General features: G+C 26.0%; 2 protein-coding genes across 3 annotated transcripts in view; one reads left to right on the plus strand and one right to left on the minus strand.

Annotated features, from left to right (window-relative positions):
* The window catches only part of LOC147806232 (kinesin heavy chain-like), a 47,832-nt gene extending 46,048 nt beyond the window's left edge, over window positions 1-1,784 (minus strand). For both annotated transcript variants that reach the window (XM_087169018.1, XM_087169019.1), the window contains exon 1: window positions 1,238-1,784. In XM_087169018.1, coding sequence (XP_087025144.1) covers window positions 1,238-1,381 — 144 coding nt within the window. In that variant the 5' untranslated portion in view covers window positions 1,382-1,784. The remainder of the gene's footprint in view (window positions 1-1,237) is intronic.
* Window positions 1,785-1,852: 68 nt separating this feature from the next.
* On the plus strand, window positions 1,853-20,877 carry LOC147806233 (MSL complex subunit 3-like). The gene is made up of 11 exons (XM_087169020.1): window positions 1,853-2,109; window positions 4,574-4,656; window positions 5,343-5,438; window positions 6,480-6,618; window positions 7,656-7,748; window positions 9,578-9,720; window positions 10,504-10,647; window positions 11,249-11,529; window positions 12,388-12,927; window positions 15,516-15,600; window positions 20,556-20,877. The coding sequence occupies exons 1-11, from the start codon at window positions 1,999-2,001 to the stop codon at window positions 20,638-20,640; spliced, it is 1,800 nt and encodes a 599-aa protein (XP_087025146.1). The 5' UTR covers window positions 1,853-1,998; the 3' UTR covers window positions 20,641-20,877.
* Window positions 20,878-20,947: the final 70 nt, after the last annotated feature.

The following is a 20,947-nucleotide window of genomic DNA, read 5'->3' on the forward strand; positions in this document are numbered from 1 at the left end:
TCAAACAATGAGCACAGAATACGTGGATAGATTACAACGATCGGTTTTACTACAATTACTATGACTGAATTTTGAAAATCAAATTTGTATATTGAACAATGAAACATGCGAACAGTGCATTTAAACAAAAATCATTAGACAACTATTTTAAAGTACAATTAACCTGATGCAGTAATATAATGAATATTTTAACACTTGGTGTAATTCAGTAAATGCACCCTGATCTAGTAAAAGTAAATTTTCTTTAAATATAATATATTTGTCAATTAAATAAAGAAATTTAAAAATTGCCTTGTTTCCAAAGATTTAAATTTTCGGAAGTTCAAAAATTTAAAAATTGCCTTCTTTCCATTTATTTAAATTTTTGGAAGTTGGAAGTTCGAATAAGGTTTAGTCCTGTCCCCCTCAAATTATTGAGTTGTATATTAAATGTAATAACGAAGAAGCAACATTTTGGTCATTGCAGTTGGCCCAAAATTTTTCTTATATTTACTATTTTTTCAACTTCACTTGAGTTTATTAATTAATATTATTATATTAATAGTTTAAAGTTAATTACAATTCCAAATAATATAAAATAATATTTTGAAATGAAAATAAATCTTAGATTCTTCATAAACACTAGGTATAAAATAAAAGTTGGGTGAACTGAAGAGCTAACACATAAAAATGATTCATTGTTAACTTACGAATTTCAATCAAGATATTGTTTAAAAAATAAAACGATTCATAGAATGAAATAAAGCTGGTTTAAGCTAAACAAATATGTACATCTAAAAATAAGAACGGTCCAATTTTTTTTTGTATTACTAATAGTTATCACTTGTAAAGATTATTTTTTTAAAAAAAAGCAAATTTACTATATAATAATGAAAGTAGAATTTTTAACTTCTTGAAAAATATCAGAAATGTAAATGTTTAACTTTAATTATGCAAGAGAAAGAAAATTAATAACAACAGTTGATACAATTACTACTACAAAAACACTAGGAGCTATACTACTTTTAAGATGTTTACATAATTAATAAAATGTTATATCTGAGTTCTAAGGCTGTAGATACTTTACATGATGGTCTTATCAATGTTTAAAACCATCAAAAAATGCCACACGACAAAAGCCTGTGAGTTTGATCAACTGAAATGGAATGGTATTAACGGCAATGACATAACCTATGGGCGAATGAATAATTCACAACATTTTCAAAACAGTAATTAAAAGCTTATTTAAATTACTCACTGGAAGTGAAAGACATTCTTCAGTTCCTGGGGGGAATTTTGCAATAAATTTACTACCAGCTTTTTCTTCGGCATCATTTAAAGGTCGAAATCGGCAGACAACTTTGATGCTGTCTTCAGCAGGAGGTTCGTGGGGCGAGTTCATTCTTTACTTTGAAAAGTGCTACTTTTTCTGGACAATATGCACAGTAGGTAGTTGTCAAAAAGGCAAATTCATTAACACTTTAGTCGATCATATGTAAACATGAAAAACAACAAAAACGAGTTAACTTTTGTCGATTTAAAAACCTTTCTTTTATCGGCAGAGTATCCCAGTTACAAAAATTTATGAGTCATAGAGATCTATTATAGAAAATTGAAGTTTCAATCAGTATTAGTTATTTTCAAAGTTAAATTAAAAGTCACTATGTAAGATGTAGATGTTTCATAAGGTTAAAAGTAACAATTTGTACATTTAATCAACAATACTATTTAACACCTGATGTCAGCCATTTTCCTGGCCCCGAAAAGTGGACGGTCGCAGTCACGAGATCACTGAGGCTAAAAACGTTTTTTTTTTTTTTTTTTTTTTTCTTTTTTTTTTTACTTTATTTTTCATGACGTAATATCTTTTAATGAAATGGCATCACTTTTGACAAACTGTTTGTTTTCTGTTTTGTTTACAAAACATTTTAAATGGCTGTTAAGAGATTTACGACGGAATTTAAATTATCTTTAAGATTTACTTTTAAAAATTAGAAAAAATTCAACAAGTTTTGTAAAATGGTTTCGACAGTGTCTACTAGAGGCATAAAATTTAAATTTAGTGAAGGAGAGCGTGTTTTGTGTTTTGAACCTGATCCGACAAAAGCAAGAGTTTTATATGAATCAAAAGTAAATGATATTGTTTTATACCTACATTAAAATGTTTAATTTTTTTTTGAATAAAATTACTCCTAAATTTTTGTATTTAATTTTAACTTGTTATTTTGGTAACTGGTATTTTGGTTTGGTTGATGTTAATCGTAGTAATAAAGATTTTCTGACACTCTTAACATCAAGCTGTCAAATAATCAAATTTTTTAAACAACATTTTCTACTATGCATGCTAACACCTCGAAGGTGAAAAAAAATTATAAGATTAACCTTATTTTAGTTTCTAACATATTTCAAATTTTATTAGAGTAATAAAACATGACAGTACTAGTATAATGCATGTTTTATTAATCTTAATAAAATGTGCTTAATGATAGAAACTAGATCGTAAATGCAGGTTAACAAAATCAGCATTTATATTAGTGTTCTCTACCAACTTTTTTTAAAAGTAAAATTCTTAAAAATGGGCAGAATTTTTTACATATATTAATCAACCAAGATTAATTAAATTTAACTTTTATATTGAATTTCCTATTTTTTATAAATAAAATTTTTTAATTACTGCTTATTGAAAGGCAAGATATTCTTATTTTTGTGCCTCGCTGTTTGTTGACAATTTATGCTAAATTAATTAGGGGAACAAAATTAAAAATTATGATTTTATGCATGCTTCTTTTTCGTGATAAAATTATTGGGAAAATTTTGGTATCAGAGCCTGTGCCTAAGTAATTGAAAAGAAACTTTGAGTATGAAATTTTGAGTAACTGAAAGAAAAAAATATCCGGACCAGCCCCCAAAGAGATCATAGATCGGCCCCCGAAGAGATATTTTCATATTAGAGCCTGTTCACTCTAACTACTTTCGTAAAAGCCTCAAAGGATTTTTGAACTTCAGAAATTTTAAAAATAAAATAAGTTTGCCTGAGGATGTCTAGGGGCTATATTTAAGTCTCTTTCTTCAACTACTTTTTTAATCCTCTTCTGTGATATACAGTACAGAACCCGTTATCCGGAAATCGGAAAACCAAAAAACTTAAACAAAATTCGATAAATTTTCCCACCATTTTTAAAAAAAAAAAATTTTTATCCTCATGAGATTTTAGGATTTTTCTTTCTATTTTGAAAGATGTTTACCTTACCATCGTTTGGAAATAATCATTAGTGTATTCCTTCATCGTTTTTTCTTCTTTTTAAGTTTATTTCAAAAAAAAAAATTTTTTTAGTTGGATTTAACAATAATAAAAAACGGCTTTTTGTAGCGATTCAGAAAACCGGAAAAATCAGTTATTCGGAATAGCAATGGTCCTGATCGTTCCGGATATTCGGTTCCCTACTGTATTTGTTTTTCATGCACCTCTGCACGAAATTTGCAAATTATTATTTCAGCACAAGGCAAATATGGAAGTCTTCCATTCTCAACTTGAAAGGTAGCCACCACTGGACAAATTACTGCATTTTCTCTCTCTCTCTCTCTCTCTTTTTTTTAATTTTTTTTTTTTTTAGTGTCTGTCTGTGCATTTACAAAAACCCTTTGTCGTCTTGTTGATGGTAGGTATTGAAACAGAACTATTCCCAGCAAGTTATTTGTATGCATTTATATTTGATTCTAAGATATTGTTGGCAAAGATACATCTTTACAAAATATATTTTTCACAAACATATTAATTGATTTCTCTAGTGTATCTCTAGTGTAAAACAATAATATCTATTTATTCCTGATTATCTTAAACATATGTTATGTTAAATTTATGTTAAACATATGTTTTCAATATTTCAATGGGATGTTTTGACCTGAAATTTAGTAAATTGATGTCTTCAAACAACTCATGTGAGCTTTAATCTAAATTCATAAAAAAAAATAATAATAATAAAATTCTGACTAGATATTAATGAATTTTTTTTATTTTTAAAAATGATGAAAATACTAGAGCTTTTAATTTTTTTTCTTTTTTACCATAAGAGAAAAAAATTAAACCCTGTCCTAGAAAGAGAATTAAAAGAAATCATAATAAACCAAGATTTGAGTCTCTTTGAAAACTTGCATCAGCCCCCAGGTAACCGAGCCATCAGCATGCCTGATTGCATAGTCAATGGTTGCAGGTTCGAACCTCGTTCAGAGCATGGATGTTACCCTCTGTGTGTTCAATGAATAAAACTTTCGGCATCTTCCAAAGCAAAGAACGAGAAATTTAGTACCTGCCATTAAAAAAAATTTAGTAGTTTGACAAAGAAGCAAATTATGATTTTCATGATGACAATTAATTTATGTTATTTGTGTATTAACATGATTTTTATTTTGTAAATTTATCATAGTCAAAATTTTTACTCTCTTGAGAAAGATAGCCACTGTACAAAAAGCAAAAATAACAAAAAGTAATTTATGAAAATGTTATATTTAAAATTCAGTCCCAAGACTAGTCCCTTTAATAGGCCTACTTCATTTTCTTTTCACTGATCCACTTATTCTGCTTTTTATTTTTAAGGTACTTGAACTTGTTGTTAGTAGGGATGAAAGAGGAAGGAAAGTTCCAGAATATCTTATCCACTTCCTTGGTTGGAATAGCAGGTGAGAATTCTTTTTGTTAAAAGTCGAGCAGAACCTCTTTTAATGATTATATCGATTATTTTAAAAAAATTTGTAGTCAAGAGTACAGTGATTAATTAAAAATTGGAACCTTTACATCTACATAGTCACTATTTTATATTATAATAAAACTAAATTAAAGGTTAACCTTAAAATCATAATATAACTTTTCGTGTATCGAAATCTATGTAAAATTTCCAAAGTTTTGCAGGGGCCTGTGCAGGCCGAATTTACTACCGTTTAGCGGTACCTTCACAAATTCAACTTTAGGAAAAACGGCAGTTTCACAAATTCAACTTTAGGAAAAATGGTAGTTTCACAAAATACTTTTTCTTAAAATTTTATTTCTGTATCCCTTAAGAAACGATAAATTCATATTTTTGTGTTGATTTTTTAATATAATTTTTAATTTTTCTCAAATTATGTCTAAATTTTCACAAAATAGGTACCTTTTAGAAAAACCTAGACAGATCCCTGTTTTGATATGTTTACGTTTTAAATTTTAACATTAAATGTGTTTAATTTGAAAGAAAAAATTAAGAAAAATCTTCTACATTTTCTGTTATTTTAGTTTTATTTATTAATTATGTGTTTTTCTTTTAGGATAATGTGTACTTGACATTGTTTTATCTGTCAGATATGTAATAAAATAATTTTTCCCCCTTTAGTTGGGATCGATGTGTAAGAGAAGAATTTATCTTGCCATTTACAGAAGAAAACATTGAACTTCAAGCTAATTTAGCTACTGAAGCTGCTCTTACTATGTGAGTACAAAATATCAAATTAGAAATGGCTCAAAAAATTTAAAACCTTTTGTTTTTTTACATGCTGTAAAGCTTATAAGTAAGTATTAGTATTAGAGTTGAAAAAATGTACTTTTTCTTAGATAACATAATCCACTTTTTTTTTTTAATGTTTTAGCATTGTAGCTTAATTATTTTGTATGTTCAGTAAAATCTCCTATTGCTATTCTCAATACCTTTGATTTTATACTTCAGTTAAAAGAATTTTCACTCAAAACGATCTCTCACATTTCAATTATTCATTTACAAAAGTTCTCATTCCTGCATCTTTACCATTGTCTTGAATTTAAAGCAACAGAAAATGAAATGGGTTAACAAATATTGGTCAAATGTATGCTCAAATTACTTCATTCATGCATGCATAATTTCTCTGAATTGCATAACATAAAAATTAATAATAAAGATGCATCAAAAATTGACATATATTGTGAATGCTGAAACAAGATTCATGTAAATCAGGAAGACCGCCCATGAAAGATGCAGGATATCTGTAAAAAGCAGAGTTAAATTGTCAAATCATATATATTATTGACTGTATGAATACTAAAATTATATTTTACAATGACTTGAATGGGATGACTATTGAGGGAAAATATGTTTATTAAAGATCAATTTAAATTGTTCCAAGCAAGAGAAGAAGTATGTTAAAAACTGACTATTTAAAAGAAAATTCATGTTAGCAACTGGTGGCAGTTATTTGGTAATTGCTGTAACTTTTACATAAATTATGTAAAATATTTTAAAACAGCTGTTCAAATTGAAGGATTGAATGTAATTATTCATGTTCACTTTTAAAATCTTGATTTAAATACTCAATTTTTATGTTAGTTGCATTTTAATGGAACTTAAAGATGTAAATTTGATAAAAACGCAGTTTGTTTTCTGAACGAAATTTTTTTGTGATTGGATATTCTTGGAAGAGTGATTTGTGGGTGGTGCCAATAGTATGTTTCCTTATATAAAGAAGGTAATTTTGTAATAATTTAACTATTTTTTTTTCAGTAAAGGAAAACGCAAAATGAAATTACCTCCTCTTATCAAAGAAACTCTTGCCAAAAAGCAATGTGCAGAAGAAGAAAAACAAAAACCTGAAAAACATGAGAATTCTGCAGATTCAAGTTCTGAAACAAATTCTTCAGATGTATGTTGTAAAATTTTAAATAAATTATCTTTGGTTAATATTATTGTGTATGCAGTTCATGATAATAAATAAGTATTATTGATAATTATTTCTTTTTTGATGCATTAGATCTAAAAAACATAAAATTGAATTGACCATTAGGTAGTCAAGACTTAGTATGAACCAAGCAGACGTTTACTATTTTAAAAGAAACAACTATTTTAAGAAAAATTTAATGTAGCAAATGCAGCCTGAACATGTAGCTCCTTGTTTATATATATGTATTAAATAAAAATAAAAATATTGAGTTTAAAATTAAATACAATTCAATTTAAAGTTTGTGCTTTACAATTACAAAGAGTAAAAAAATCATAAAATAAGTAGTTCAATTAATGATTAAAAACTAATTGTAATTCAATTAGTAAAATTCATATTATTTCTCTTTTGATTAAAAAAAAAAATTACTTATGACAATATCGAATAAGCTTAAAGTCTATTCATACTACAAAAAAAAAATTCATATTTTTATAAAAGAAAAGCATTAAGCACTTATAATTTAATTTTAATAAATTATTATTTATTAAGTGCCAGGTTTCATTATTTCTTATGTTTAATTCCATTAAACTAGCTAAAGTACTGAGAATTAATAAATAATTTAGTAAAGTTTAAAATTTTATGTGAATACATTTTAGAGCTCTTTGCAGGTACTCTAGCTGCACATGCAATAAATAATCAGGCCTTGACTAAGGGTTAAGAACTGGACTGAGAGGAATGCAGGACAAAGTCCTTGGCTCACCCTGGGCTGTTGTGCACTGGTGTTAATATTATTTTATGATTTTAATGTTATTTTATCCTTAAACCTGAATGAAGATTGAGATTAATAGTCTTTATATTGTTCTATTAACTAAAAAATCTACTTATCATATAAAGTTGATATAAAGTCTACTTATCATATAAAGTTGAAGTTCTTTTTTTTTTTAACTGTTTATTCCTTGTATATTTTTTTTTTAATCGCTTCCTTTTCCTTTGATGTTAAAAATTTTCTTAATTCTTTGCAGGAAGAATATGAAAAAGAAGTCATAATTAACATTCCAGATGTATTGAAACGACTGCTAGATGAAGATTTTGTATATATAACTCAAAAAGATAAGGTAAAAGGCAGTTTAATTCAATACCTGATTGTATCAATTTATCCTTTGTGAATAATCTTAAACGTTTGTATAACTTTTCTTTCTTCCTTTTTAATGTTAGAATTTTTTTCCTTTTTTTATTCAAAACCAAAAAAAAAATAATAATAATAAATCTATTGCTGCATAGCTTATCATGTTTAAAAACTAAAAAATTCATTTGTAGATATGGTTTGGATAGGATGATGTGACCTGATGTTAGTAATAATTTTGCTGCATAGCTTATCATGTTTAAAAACTAAAAAATTCATTTGTAGATATGGTTTGGATGGGATGATGTGACCTGATGTTAATAATAATTTTAAATTGTTTTTCTTAAATTAGTTTAATATTGTTACACATTAATTGTATCAATTAATATTCTTTGAACAAGTTATGTATAATGCAGAACTGTTTACATCCCCCAACAATTTATGTCAAATCTTGAAGAAGAAAAAATCTATACTGTAAATAATAAATTTTTTTTTTCAAATTAAATGTTAAAAACAAAATTATTCATTATTAAAAAGAAAAGTTGTAAATTAACATGTGAGGGTTGTTTTTTTATCTTTGGCTTATATCCGCAAAACATTTGCGATTATCAAAATGATCATTACAGAAAATTAAGTAAATTTTTGATCTTTTTCATCTGTGTTTTATAAAAAATCTATTTAATATATAACAATTTTCTCAATCCTGAGATTAACTATTATATTTAAGTTTTATTACATCTTCTATTCTAATAATGTAGTGATATCTTATATTATTCATTTCTCACAAAACAACAAAAGCACTCAGAAAAAGTTTTTCAATAAGGTTTGGAAGTTCTTTCTATTAGGTTTGATGGCTTCAAGCGAAAATAGAATTTTCTTGAAACACTATTCCTTCTTCTTCTTTCCTTTTATTTTTTTTTCTAAATTTAATGATGCAATTTCTTAAAAACTAATGTGCTTAACTTATAAAAATTTTTTCACTTCTTCAGATCAAATTGATTATTTGACATTGAGTTGAAGATATTATTTTAAATTTAGCACATTTATTTATTAAAGGCATATATGGTCTAAATTTTTCCAAAAATTTTATTTTTTACCTATTAATTCTTTAATACTATCAAATTTCATTGTTCAATACTTCATCCTATGTCTAATTCTGTCTAGATGAAGCAGGAAGAATTTAAAAACTGTCAGAGCATGAGTTTTCGACTAAATTTCGAGCTAAATTTTCAAAATGTTTTTAAATACTCTTCAAAGTTGTTCTTTCTAAGGCTTAAGGTTATAACCATAAAATAATTATCTTATTAAATTGAAAACAGATTAAAGATAATGGATTAACGATGAAACAAATTAGATTAAAGATTAATTTTTACTCTTCAAAACTCATGTAACCTCTAAAGTTGCAAAAAATCTCTACATACCATAAAATCTAAACAAGGGTTCGATATTTCTTTGGAACACTCCCTTATGTGCATTGAAAGTTGACGCTAATAACATTGCTTTTTTGCAGGTGTTGAAATATAAGGATAATTACTTTTTGTCATTTTTATTTTTGAAAAATATAATGTATATTTTTGGAATTTGAAATTATTTTCATTTTTTCTAGCCTTTAAATACATAAATGAAATTTTTGTTCTCTGGAAAATATGATATTACAATTGGGTTGTATTATATAAATTACAATTCTTAAGTCTAACTAAATTTATTTATGTTTTATGTATATCGAAAAATGAAAACTCATTACTTTCTCAAATTAAAAACACATATATTTTACAAGACTTGAAGTATGTATTTCAATATTATTTCGTTTTTTTTTTTTAGTTGGTGAAATTACCCTGTAGACCAAATATTATTGCTATTTTAGAAGCATATGTCAAGCATTTAGCAGCCAAATTAATCTGTGCCTCACCACCTAAAAACTCAAAGAATGGCACAAAAGCAATGCCATTAGATGTAAATAATAAGTAAGTACCTATTATTATTATAAAGAACTTTTCTTTCTATATATCTCCTGTTAGGCACCACTTGATGTCAATTAGTAAAAATATTTAATTTTTATTAAGGGAAAAAAACATTTTATTCAAGATGATGCCTAAAACATTTGTATATAAATAACAGTTGAATTCTCTAAACATGTTTTAATAAGTTGTATTATATATAAGTGTTACTGAAAGTAAGATTTGTTTTGTAAAATACATTTCTGCCTAAACAAATTTTCATTGAAAATTTTGAAGTTCCTTAGAAAAAATTGTTTTTTTCATTGAAAAATATTCTGTTGAGAGAAATTTTTCACTGAGATTTGCAAGAAAAAAAAAACTTACCATGCTACACATATTTTTTATATTTGTATGATATTATATATATCTATATATGCACACACATAATTGCTATAGTAATATAATATATAATTATTGAAAATGTGTTCTGAAAAATCTTGTTTACATAATTCTTTTTCTTCCTAACATGTTACTGTCACTAATGTAAAAAAATTTTATCTTTTTTACTTTGAAGTGTTGGCAGTTACGGTTTCAATATTGTATGTTGTTATTTATTCATAAAAGAAGTTTTCCTCTGATATTTTGTTTGCAAAATTATAGCAACTTTAGAAGGAAGTATTTTGTTAAAGTTGCTACAATTTAATAAAATTTTGCAACTATATTATCGATTGATAATGCTATTCATGCATTCTTGAAAATATTTAATTTTGTTAAATGGTAATCTTTGAAAAATATTTATTTATTTTTTAGATTAAGTCTTTGTAAAGAAGCCATGGATGGTATCCGCATTTACTTTGACTTTACTTTGCCTCATATTCTTTTGTACAGACAAGAAAAGAAGCAACACTATACAACAGCAACAACCTGTTCCCCAATGACATCAATGTTCAAATGGTTAAGTGTTTTATATTTTTTTAATATCGTGAATGCATTTATCTACTTAATATAAAATTTTTATCAACCTTGCTAAATATATTAAACAAAAACCTATTTTTAAAAAATAGTTAGGCAAAGATTTTTTTTCTTAATATTATTGTAATTCAAACAAATTATTGTATCAAGAACATGTTATGCAAACTACAGATAAAATATAATGTGTTTTTAATTATTTCTTAAATCAGATATTGATTTCTGATTCATATTCTTGATTCATGATTTTTTTAAATTTATATGTAAAGAAAATACTTTTTTAATAGGTACATTAAATTAAGTGCATTGCTCTTCACTGACTGTAACAAAGTTATAAAGTAAAAACAAAATTTGTAAATAAAATCAAAAACAATTGTTTAAAAAAAATGGTGTTTTACAAGTATGTTGTACTTCTAAAATTATTATACTTGTTAATTTCTTTTTCTTAAATCCAAGCATGTTAAGTGTTCAGAATAATTTCTTTGTCATTTAGTTTACTTTTTCTGATATTTTAACTTCTAAAAAAATTTTCTCTTTTTTTTCTGTATGTATGCTCTTATAAATTTTTTTTATTATTATTTTACAGGGAGCCTCGTGAAAATATGGAAAATGTTGTTGTAAAAGTTGAAAAGTTAGAAAATGAAGTAAATAAAGACAATTTTAAAAATATTAGTAACACCCCTGTTATCAAAGCAGAACTTGAACATGTTTTAGCAAGCTCTAGAAGCAGAAAAAGCCTTCGAAGTCAGTCCACTAAGACTGAATCTCCGAGTAAAAAGGAGAGTTCCACAAATGGTGACATGAACAAGAAATCTGAAAGTTTAGAAAAATCTCATAAAGCTAAAAAAACACCTAAAAGAAAACAGAGTAAGTTTTTTATTTAATTAATTTGCCAATTCGATACAAATCTGTAAATATTAATAAGATGTTTTACAATTTATATTTATTTATTTAAAAAACTTTTAAATAATTGGCATTAATTTCTTTCTTTGTAAAAAAAAAAAATGCTATATAAGTAGTAAGTTGAAATATAAATTAAATAATTTTATTATAAATTTTTTATTATACAGTTATGTATTCGTCAAAAGTATTCTAAAAAGTTATTTGTTCATATTTTAGCATCTTTTAATGAACAGAAATTTTTTTTTAAGCTGACCTTAAAAATGCAAAATTTTTAAACACAATATTGTAAGTTATAAAATTAGACAAAAAAAAAAAGTAAAAACATTTTTTTTTTCAGAATTTAATTTTAATTTCCTAGTTTTTTAGGTGTGTTTAGGAGAATTTTTTTCACAAAATAGTGAAAAAAATTCTCTTGTACAAAATAAGCCTCTCAAATGAGTGGCTGTAAATTAATATTTCAGCACAAAAAAAAATTTGTATAGTTTTTGCAACATAACATAGCAATATTAAACAAATATTACATACTATTGAGATAGGCTAGACTAATAACGTCAAAACTTGTTTGTTTACTTGAGAAAACGTTGAAAAATGATTTAACAGGTAATTAAACTGGTTTTGGTGTTTTTAAAACTGACTTTCTCTTTAGCGATTCATCAATTTTTATTGCTTCCTCGCTTAATTGCTAATTCGAGACTTCTAATTTGCAGTGCATATTTTTTGACAAATATTTTATAAATATATAAAGGGCAGTTATTAAGAAACATCCTATATTTCTATTGTCCGTGAAAGCACTCATTTATGTATATTTTTATTTATGTATAGAAAAAGCAAATATTACTCCTACAAGAATCTTAAGGTCAACAGAAAAACAAAAACTTCAACCGCCCAAAGAAGAACCTCCACCAAAGAGCCCTGTCGGCACACCTCCACCCGACATCAAGCGCCTCAGATCTGCAAGCCCCAATCCTACTACTACAGTCGAAACACCAACCCAACCTCGAATAACACGGAAGTGTAGGCAACAAAGTATGTCTCCACCACCCTTGCCTAGCCCAAGTCACCATGCCCATTCATCCCATACTGTAGAAGAAAAACCAGTGCCTACAGCTTCTACTTCAAATATACAATCTAGCAAAGTGTTACAGACTTTTCCTCTTGTACCTAATTGCATCAGTTCATCCAATTCATCGAGTCATTCCACATTTTCAGACCGAAACATGTCTCATCAGTTTCATCTTAAAAAGAATGAAGCACTCTTACAAGAGACTCTCACATGGCGATTAGTACCTCAGCATTTGTATGAAAGCATTCCCGCTGCACCTTCTCTCATTTATGGTCCCCAACATCTGCTCAGACTTTTTGGTAATGACAAATTTCTTGTCTGTTATTATATGTGGATATATTAAATGTTTTTACCTACACTATTTTCCAAAAGTTACCGAAAACCATTATTACCATCTTAAGAGTAATAAGCTGCACCTTCTCTCATTTATGCTCCCCAACATCTGCTCAGACTGTTTGGTAATGACAAATTTCTTGTCTGTTATTATATGTGGATATATTAAATGTTTTTACCTACACTATTTTCCAAAAGTTACCGAAAACCATTATTACCATCTTAAGAGTAATAAGCTGCACCTTCTCTCATTTATGCTCCCCAACATCTGCTCAGACTGTTTGGTAATGACAAATTTCTTGTCTGTTATTATATGTGGATATATTAAATGTTTTTACCTACACTATTTTCCAAAAGTTACCGAAAACCATTATTACCATCTTAAGAGTAATAAGCTGCACCTTCTCTCATTTATGCTCCCCAACATCTGCTCAGACTGTTTGGTAATGACAAATTTCTTGTCTGTTATTATATGTGGATATATTAAATGTTTTTACCTACACTATTTTCCAAAAGTTACCGAAAACCATTATTACCATCTTAAGAGTAATAAGCTGCACCTTCTCTCATTTATGCTCCCCAACATCTGCTCAGACTGTTTGGTAATGACAAATTTCTTGTCTGTTATTATATGTGGATATATTAAATGTTTTTACCTACACTATTTTCCAAAAGTTACCGAAAACCATTATTACCATCTTAAGAGTAATAAGCTGCACCTTCTCTCATTTATGCTCCCCAACATCTGCTCAGACTGTTTGGTAATGACAAATTTCTTGTCTGTTATTATATGTGGATATATTAAATGTTTTTACCTACACTATTTTCCAAAAGTTACCGAAAACCATTATTACCATCTTAAGAGTAATAAGCTGCACCTTCTCTCATTTATGCTCCCCAACATCTGCTCAGACTGTTTGGTAATGACAAATTTCTTGTCTGTTATTATATGTGGATATATTAAATGTTTTTACCTACACTATTTTCCAAAAGTTACCGAAAACCATTATTACCATCTTAAGAGTAATATTTCGTATGCTAACATTTTTATTATCTATAATTAGAATTGCATGTTTGTCACAAAGAAAAAACCTTGCAAGAAATTGCAAAATTTTTACTGCATATGCAGTGTATATTTTGAAAGACATGGACATAATACATATAATAAAATTTATGTGTATTTAAAAGTTGAAAGATTTTTTTTATTTTAATTTAAACAATGTATAATTTTATTCAAATAAGCAAAAATTCAGCACAAAATATTTTGTTCAGTTAAACAATTCTCGATAATGTTTTGTTTCCTCATTCATCAAATATTTATTTTCTAGCATTTCCACATGTTTTTAGTGGCTAACTGAATTTAACTTTTGTATTTAGGGAGAAAAGCATGCTATTCTTATTAATTTATAATCATTTGGATAGAGAGACCTTCTGACTTTGGGGCTTCATTGAACTAATTTCATGTCATTTGATTGTCTTTTATATTTTATCAGATATACATTATTAATTTTGAAGTTTCTGTTGAAATGTAATTTAAAAAATTGAAAAAAATCTGACATTTTACATAATATTCGCGCATTTTGTAGTATTTTGAGAAATTTGCTGATCTTATTAAAATAAAATAATAAAAAACATCAATGATATCTGTATAAAAATTCATGCCACAACAAACTTCTAACTCTGCCTGTAATTATTAAATTTAAATTATATTTTTTAATTAATATTTCCAAACATATTTGCTTTATGAACTGAATTGTATTATTTTGAAAATAAAAAATTCTGAGTAAATTGTGCATATTTGCCCTTGTGAGAGGAAGGCTCTATAGTGAAACTGTTATTCTGCAAAATAGCCCTGTTTGTATCAGCAACATTGAACTATAGTAAAGTGGTGAACGATAGGTGGTGCTATAACAATTAAAGGAAAATAAATTGTTTATCTTTTGCAGTATAATATTACATTAATTAAATTTCTCAGTTATTGCATAAAATTTCATTTAGTATTTATGGAGGAAAAAAAATTTGCAATCAAGTAGTAATTTTTGTAATAAACTAAAAATTTCTTCACCAAATGCAAAATAATATACTTTTTTTTATTAGTCATATATGTTAAAAAATTTTAAAAATGTGTGTTAAAAGTATTAAAAGAAATTTTACAACTTAAAATACTATATATTTATACTCCATTACCCAAAATGTATAATTTTTTTTATTAGGAGTTTTTTTTTTTTTCTTTTTGTACTCATTGAAAACAAGCTATCTCCTGTTTTTTACCATTTTTTTTTTAATGTTTAAAATTATCTGAACCTAGTTTTTTTTTTAATCTTTTTTCACTGCCTGTAATTTTATTTTTTTATTTATTTTTTTTTTTTTGCAATTAAAAATATTTGTATTTGCTGATTGAAATTTTTGATGCTTGAAAAATTGTTTTAGCAAATCTATTTAAGAATTGTTTTGTTTTTTTTATTATTATTTATTTATTTATTTTCTGTCAAACACATTGCATTTTATTGAATCTCAATTTTAAAAAAAATTTATGCTAACTTTTTTTTTTTAGTTAAACTGCCTGAATTACTGTCTAAGATGAATGTGTCTAAAAAGAAGATGATTATATTATTAGACATCCTTGAAAGTTTTCTGTTGTAAGCATTCCCATTTTCATACTTTGCTTTGTGAAATATTTTAGCTATTTTCTTTCATTAAATTGTCTTGATTAAAGAATAATATCAGTATATAGATTAGTAAGTTTAAATTAATGGGTTATAATTATTTGTGTGCTAAATTTGTTTGAGTTATAAACTTTGATTTCTGAGTGAATAGTACTGTATCAAAATAGTTTAATGCATATGTTCTAAGACAATGTTTGTTTTCAACTGTTGGTTCGATTTCAAATAATAAGCCAAAAAAGCTTCACCTCTAAATAAAACCATTCATTTCTAGCAAAAAATTAAATATTAATACTTATCTATTTTATTTAATAATTTGAATATGTTTTTTTTAATCTTATTAATCCTGGTGATTTTTGGAGTTTAAATAATAGATGTATAGTGAGCTAAAAAATCTTTTATTACGTTTTTTCTAAATATGAGATTTTTCCCTTTTGATTCAATTTTAATGGTTTGAAAGGTTTTTAAAATGCTAACTAATTGACATTAAATATAGGTCACAAAAAAGGTACCATATTTGAATAAACCTATTTTTTCTAAACCTATTGGAATTTTTAATTATCAAAATGAGACATAGCAATCTGAAAAATATAGTCAGATCTGTTTAGGCATTTAAGCAATCAAAAGTTTGACCCGTTAATGTCAATTTGACTTTTTGCATATTTTGCTCTCTCTCATGAACATTTTATGTCAATCAAAAGCTTTTTGCATATAATTCTAAAGCTTATTTATCCAACGATGGAAAAAATACTTTTTATAAATATTTATTATTATTTCTGTAATATTTGTTAAAAACTTATGAATTGTACTGTATATAAATTTTTATTACGTTATTTTAAACTTTATGTTGAAATTATACTAATGATAAATTTTATCTACCGAATAAGAAAATTTGAAGAAAGTCAGTGGTGTAGTTCTGGAGAAATAAAAATTTTAATTTAATTCTAGCTTTTTTAAAATTTTGTAACTCTCAAACTACCAATTTATTCAAATTTTGGATTTTGTGATTTAAAATTGTGTAATTGAAAATGTAAAAATGACTATGTCTAAAAAGTCAATTTTTTGCTATCGTTATTAAATAAAATAATAATTTTTTAAAGTTATATTAGTTTTATTTTTGAATACTAAAATTTTCCTGTTTACTTAAAAAAATCTCTTAAAAATTAACATTTGGTGCTGTATTTTAAAAGAGGGTAAAGTGAAGTGAAATTTCATTTTTTGTGTCTGATTTTGTAACTTAATTAATAGTTAGCTTTAGTTAATAAACTCATTGATTCCCTACTAATTTTGACCCATTCCCCATTTTTAATATTGTTAAAAACTCATTCAACTTTTCCAAAACTTTGAATATATACAGTTGTGCCGCAATCCATCATTTTCCTGTTTCATTTTGTGTTAATGGTCCCATCACAAATGCTATTCCTGAAATGTTAATAATACCTTTTAGATCACTTTTTTAAGCCAGCTCATTCCTGCATCTATTATTTAGAATTTCAACTATCATTTAAAAATATCAAAATTTCATTTGAGGAGAAAAAACCACAATGGACAATTACAGCATATCATAATTTTTTTTATTTTCATACCTAACTTATTGGAAATTCTCCCCTGAAACCGAAAATCTGATTGTTTTTTTCGGAAAATGTTAATTTATTTAGTTATTAAACATTTAAATTGCCCCAAAAGGCCTCCGTAAGTGATGCAATCAAAAACGACCCCTGATTGGTTATGACGTCAAATGTGCCGAAGGGAAACGTGCCGTCTCCATCCGCTAAGGCTATTTCAATGCTCTTTTAGTTTTGATATCACGTATACCATATGAACATCCTTTGTAAATTATCAGTAGAAATTTTGTGAATTAAATTTACGGTTCTGTGAGTGTGTGCAAAATGAAAGAAATATTTTAAAACTTCAAACGTTGTTATTTATCATTAAAATATCTGAAGAAATGATTATGTAGCTCTTTACAGCGAATCAACATTTCTTTTCGGTTGAAATCAGTAGTGTTAAAGTTCATAGAAAATACTATTTCATTCCACTTACTTTTAAATTAAATTAATGCTTCATTACAACCTAATTACTTAATTAAAATAAGTCGCAGATTGGATAGAAATTTTATACATTTTGATATAAGATGGATGATTTTATAATTCGTTATTGCATTGAAACAAATCAGTATTTTCATAAATCTAGTCCATTGAAAAATATCAGTCCATCATCGTTACAATCTATGTGCTAATGATCAAAAATTCAAATAATGTAATTTAATGTTGCTTCTTTGATTTATTTATTTATTACTAGAGTTGAAGGATTTTCTTTTTAGGTAAATACTTACTAATGCAGTTTATGTCATCTTTTTTTGTCTGTTTCACTATGTATTAAATATTTAAATGCACATTAACGCTTATATTTATTATTCCTAGCTTAAATAGGAATTCCGTTACAGTTCGAAATTACTTTTATTTTTAAATTTGTAAATTTTAATTCCTTTTTCTGCAAAATAGTATTAATAAAGTATGGTTAATGTTAATTTCTCTCCTTATTTTTGAAAAGCTATTTGTCAGTGCTTGCAATGAAGAATTCTAAAATAGTAAAATTAATACATTATACATTTTTAATTAAAAATAATTTAATAAAAAATAATTTTAAAAAATCTCAGGTTATGCATACGGCATAGCCGAAAACGTATCAACACTTTCAAGAATCTAGTCCATTGAAATATATCTGACCATCATCATCACCATTATCTAGTTATACTTAAAATTTCACTTAATTTCTCATTTATCCATATCTAATTAACTTATTTATCCATAAAATTTCAGCGAATATCATTAAGCTGGAAGTTTTTGTTTCACTAAAGCTAGAGAACAAAAATAAAAAATTAACTTATACAAAATGGAAAGAAATTCTAATGCACATTCTTTATTATTTATTAAATAATTAAAAAATAAACAGTAATGTTGATATTTTTTCTCAATATTTTTATTCTTTGAGTAAATAGGAACTTTGCTATAGCGAAAAATTATTTTTATATGCATTTATAAAATTTTATTCTTATTTCTGCAATAAAGAACTAAATAAATGCATATGCTTGATTTCAAATACTCTTATAACATAGATTAAGGCAATTAAAGTAAAGTTAATAAAATCTGCAGGAATATATATATATATATATATATATATATATATATATATATATATATATATATATATATATATATATATATATATATATATATATATATATATACAATATATATGAATTTAAAGTTTTGCTGGGATCACAAGTTTTTTAAGAGGCTACTGCTATGAATACAATTACATGTGCTTTGAATTCACGCTAGAATAAATAGATAAAAATTATCAATAACTTAAGCTGTCCTACATTTTAAAATCTAAAACTATTTATACTACATAAGAAATTGATCCAACATTTCTTTCACTTAAGATGAAAATAAATCTTCCAAATGAACTTGAAGTATACATTAAAATTAAGATTATAGTTTGAAAATGAAAGAACGAAGTTATTTTGTATTTATAACGCATCATTTATAAGCAATACCATGCACTTTTTTTATTGAACTAAAAAATCTTAAATATTCCGAGCTACAAAATTTCGTCAAGTATTAACAATGTTTCAGTGGGTACCACTGAAATTTAACATTATAAAAATACGTTATATCAAATCCACATTTTTATTAAGCGATATTAAGGCGCAATTTTTTATACAGATGGCTTTAGACCATCTAAAATGGTTGGATTTATTTAGAAAATTTAAACGAAAGCAAGAACGTATTGGTTTTCACAGCACGGCTATTGTAAGTGAACGGCATATGGACACGTGTGACGTCAGTTCGTGAATAATCACGTGACTCCCCGTTTCAGGCGAAAACGAAAGTAAGCGTTTTTTGATTGAAAATAACTAAATAAATAGCCTTCTTAGAAAAGTAATAAAATGTTTTCTGGGGGTTTTGAGGGATTCTGAATGCATTAAAATGGAAAAAAAATTTGACTGTAATTGTCCATTCCCAGTGAAGAAGACAATGAGGATTTATTACAGTTTACAACAGTTTAAGGTAAATGCCTCAAACAACACGTTTGATCTTTATGTATCAGTTGATGAAAATGTTGAAACTTGTGGTGTTGTTGGCTGATTGCAAAAGCTGGAATGTAAAGTAATAATGATAACGGGGGTGAAACGCGACCACAATCAGTGCCATTTTCTAAAGGCTTTGAAACAACGAGCAATATTCGTACTTACAGAAAATAAACAACAATTTATTAGTAATGCCAAAAACTTAATGTTTGCAGTGAGAAAAAAAGTATTCACATCAAAATTTTCAAATATTTTAAATAAATTTGTGTAATCTTATTTCTTTTGCTTCGTAAATAATTTTGCATTCTGTAAATAATGTTTTCAGTTAAAATTTTTTGCACTGATTGTATACTAATAAATTTTCATGTCATTACTTAATATTTTGCATTGACCCGCATACATTGTTTTCCCTTATCTATTTTACACAATGAATGATCCCATGAGAAACAGTCAAATGAGGTTCTACTATACCCTATTTATTCAAATTATTTCTAACATGTTTTTAAAATTAGACGAAAACAACGTGGAAAATGGTGATATGCATCAGTGCGTTAATATTTTTTTATGTTATATAATGGTTATGTTTCTTATGTTATGTAAACAGTACCTTAGGTAGGAAAGAAGAGCTTCACTTGGAATTTAATAAATTTGTCCGTTTTTAGATATTTTTAATTTTACTTTCACTGTTTTTTTATCAAGCATGTTACAGGTTAAAGAAAATGTCAATTCCATTTAGAATTTAATGATAATTTTTATGTTTAATTAAATAATTCTACTTTATATTTTTGGTAGTATTTGTTCATTATTTTTTTAAAACATTTTAATTTTATTTCAGGTTTCTGGTAGAAAAAAAGAATGAACTGTTTTTGCCATCTGCATATATTGATTCCTGTGATGAAGATCTTGATAAAAGTGCTTAGTCTAAACTATGGCATCAAAAACATTTGTTTATATGTCATGTATGTAATTAATCAGTTATGTGATATATTTTGTTTCTATTCAATTTTCACTTTTAACTCATCTTAAAAACATCCACCATAAATCCATGTTTAAATTCTGTCTTAAATTTTGTAAATTAATATTAAGCTAATAAATTGTAAAAAAAAAAAAATTAAAAAAAATACTTGTTGAATAAATAGATATACAATCATATAAAAGCTTCCATGTTATTAAACCGTTAATTTTCTCATAATTTTGAAAAAACGGACGTAAATAATAACTATTTTT

Source organism: Parasteatoda tepidariorum, chromosome 8 (genome assembly GCF_982258835.1).
Source record: "Parasteatoda tepidariorum strain Cologne lab strain chromosome 8, Ptep-v5.0, whole genome shotgun sequence".
Classification (NCBI taxonomy): domain Eukaryota; kingdom Metazoa; phylum Arthropoda; class Arachnida; order Araneae; family Theridiidae; genus Parasteatoda; species Parasteatoda tepidariorum.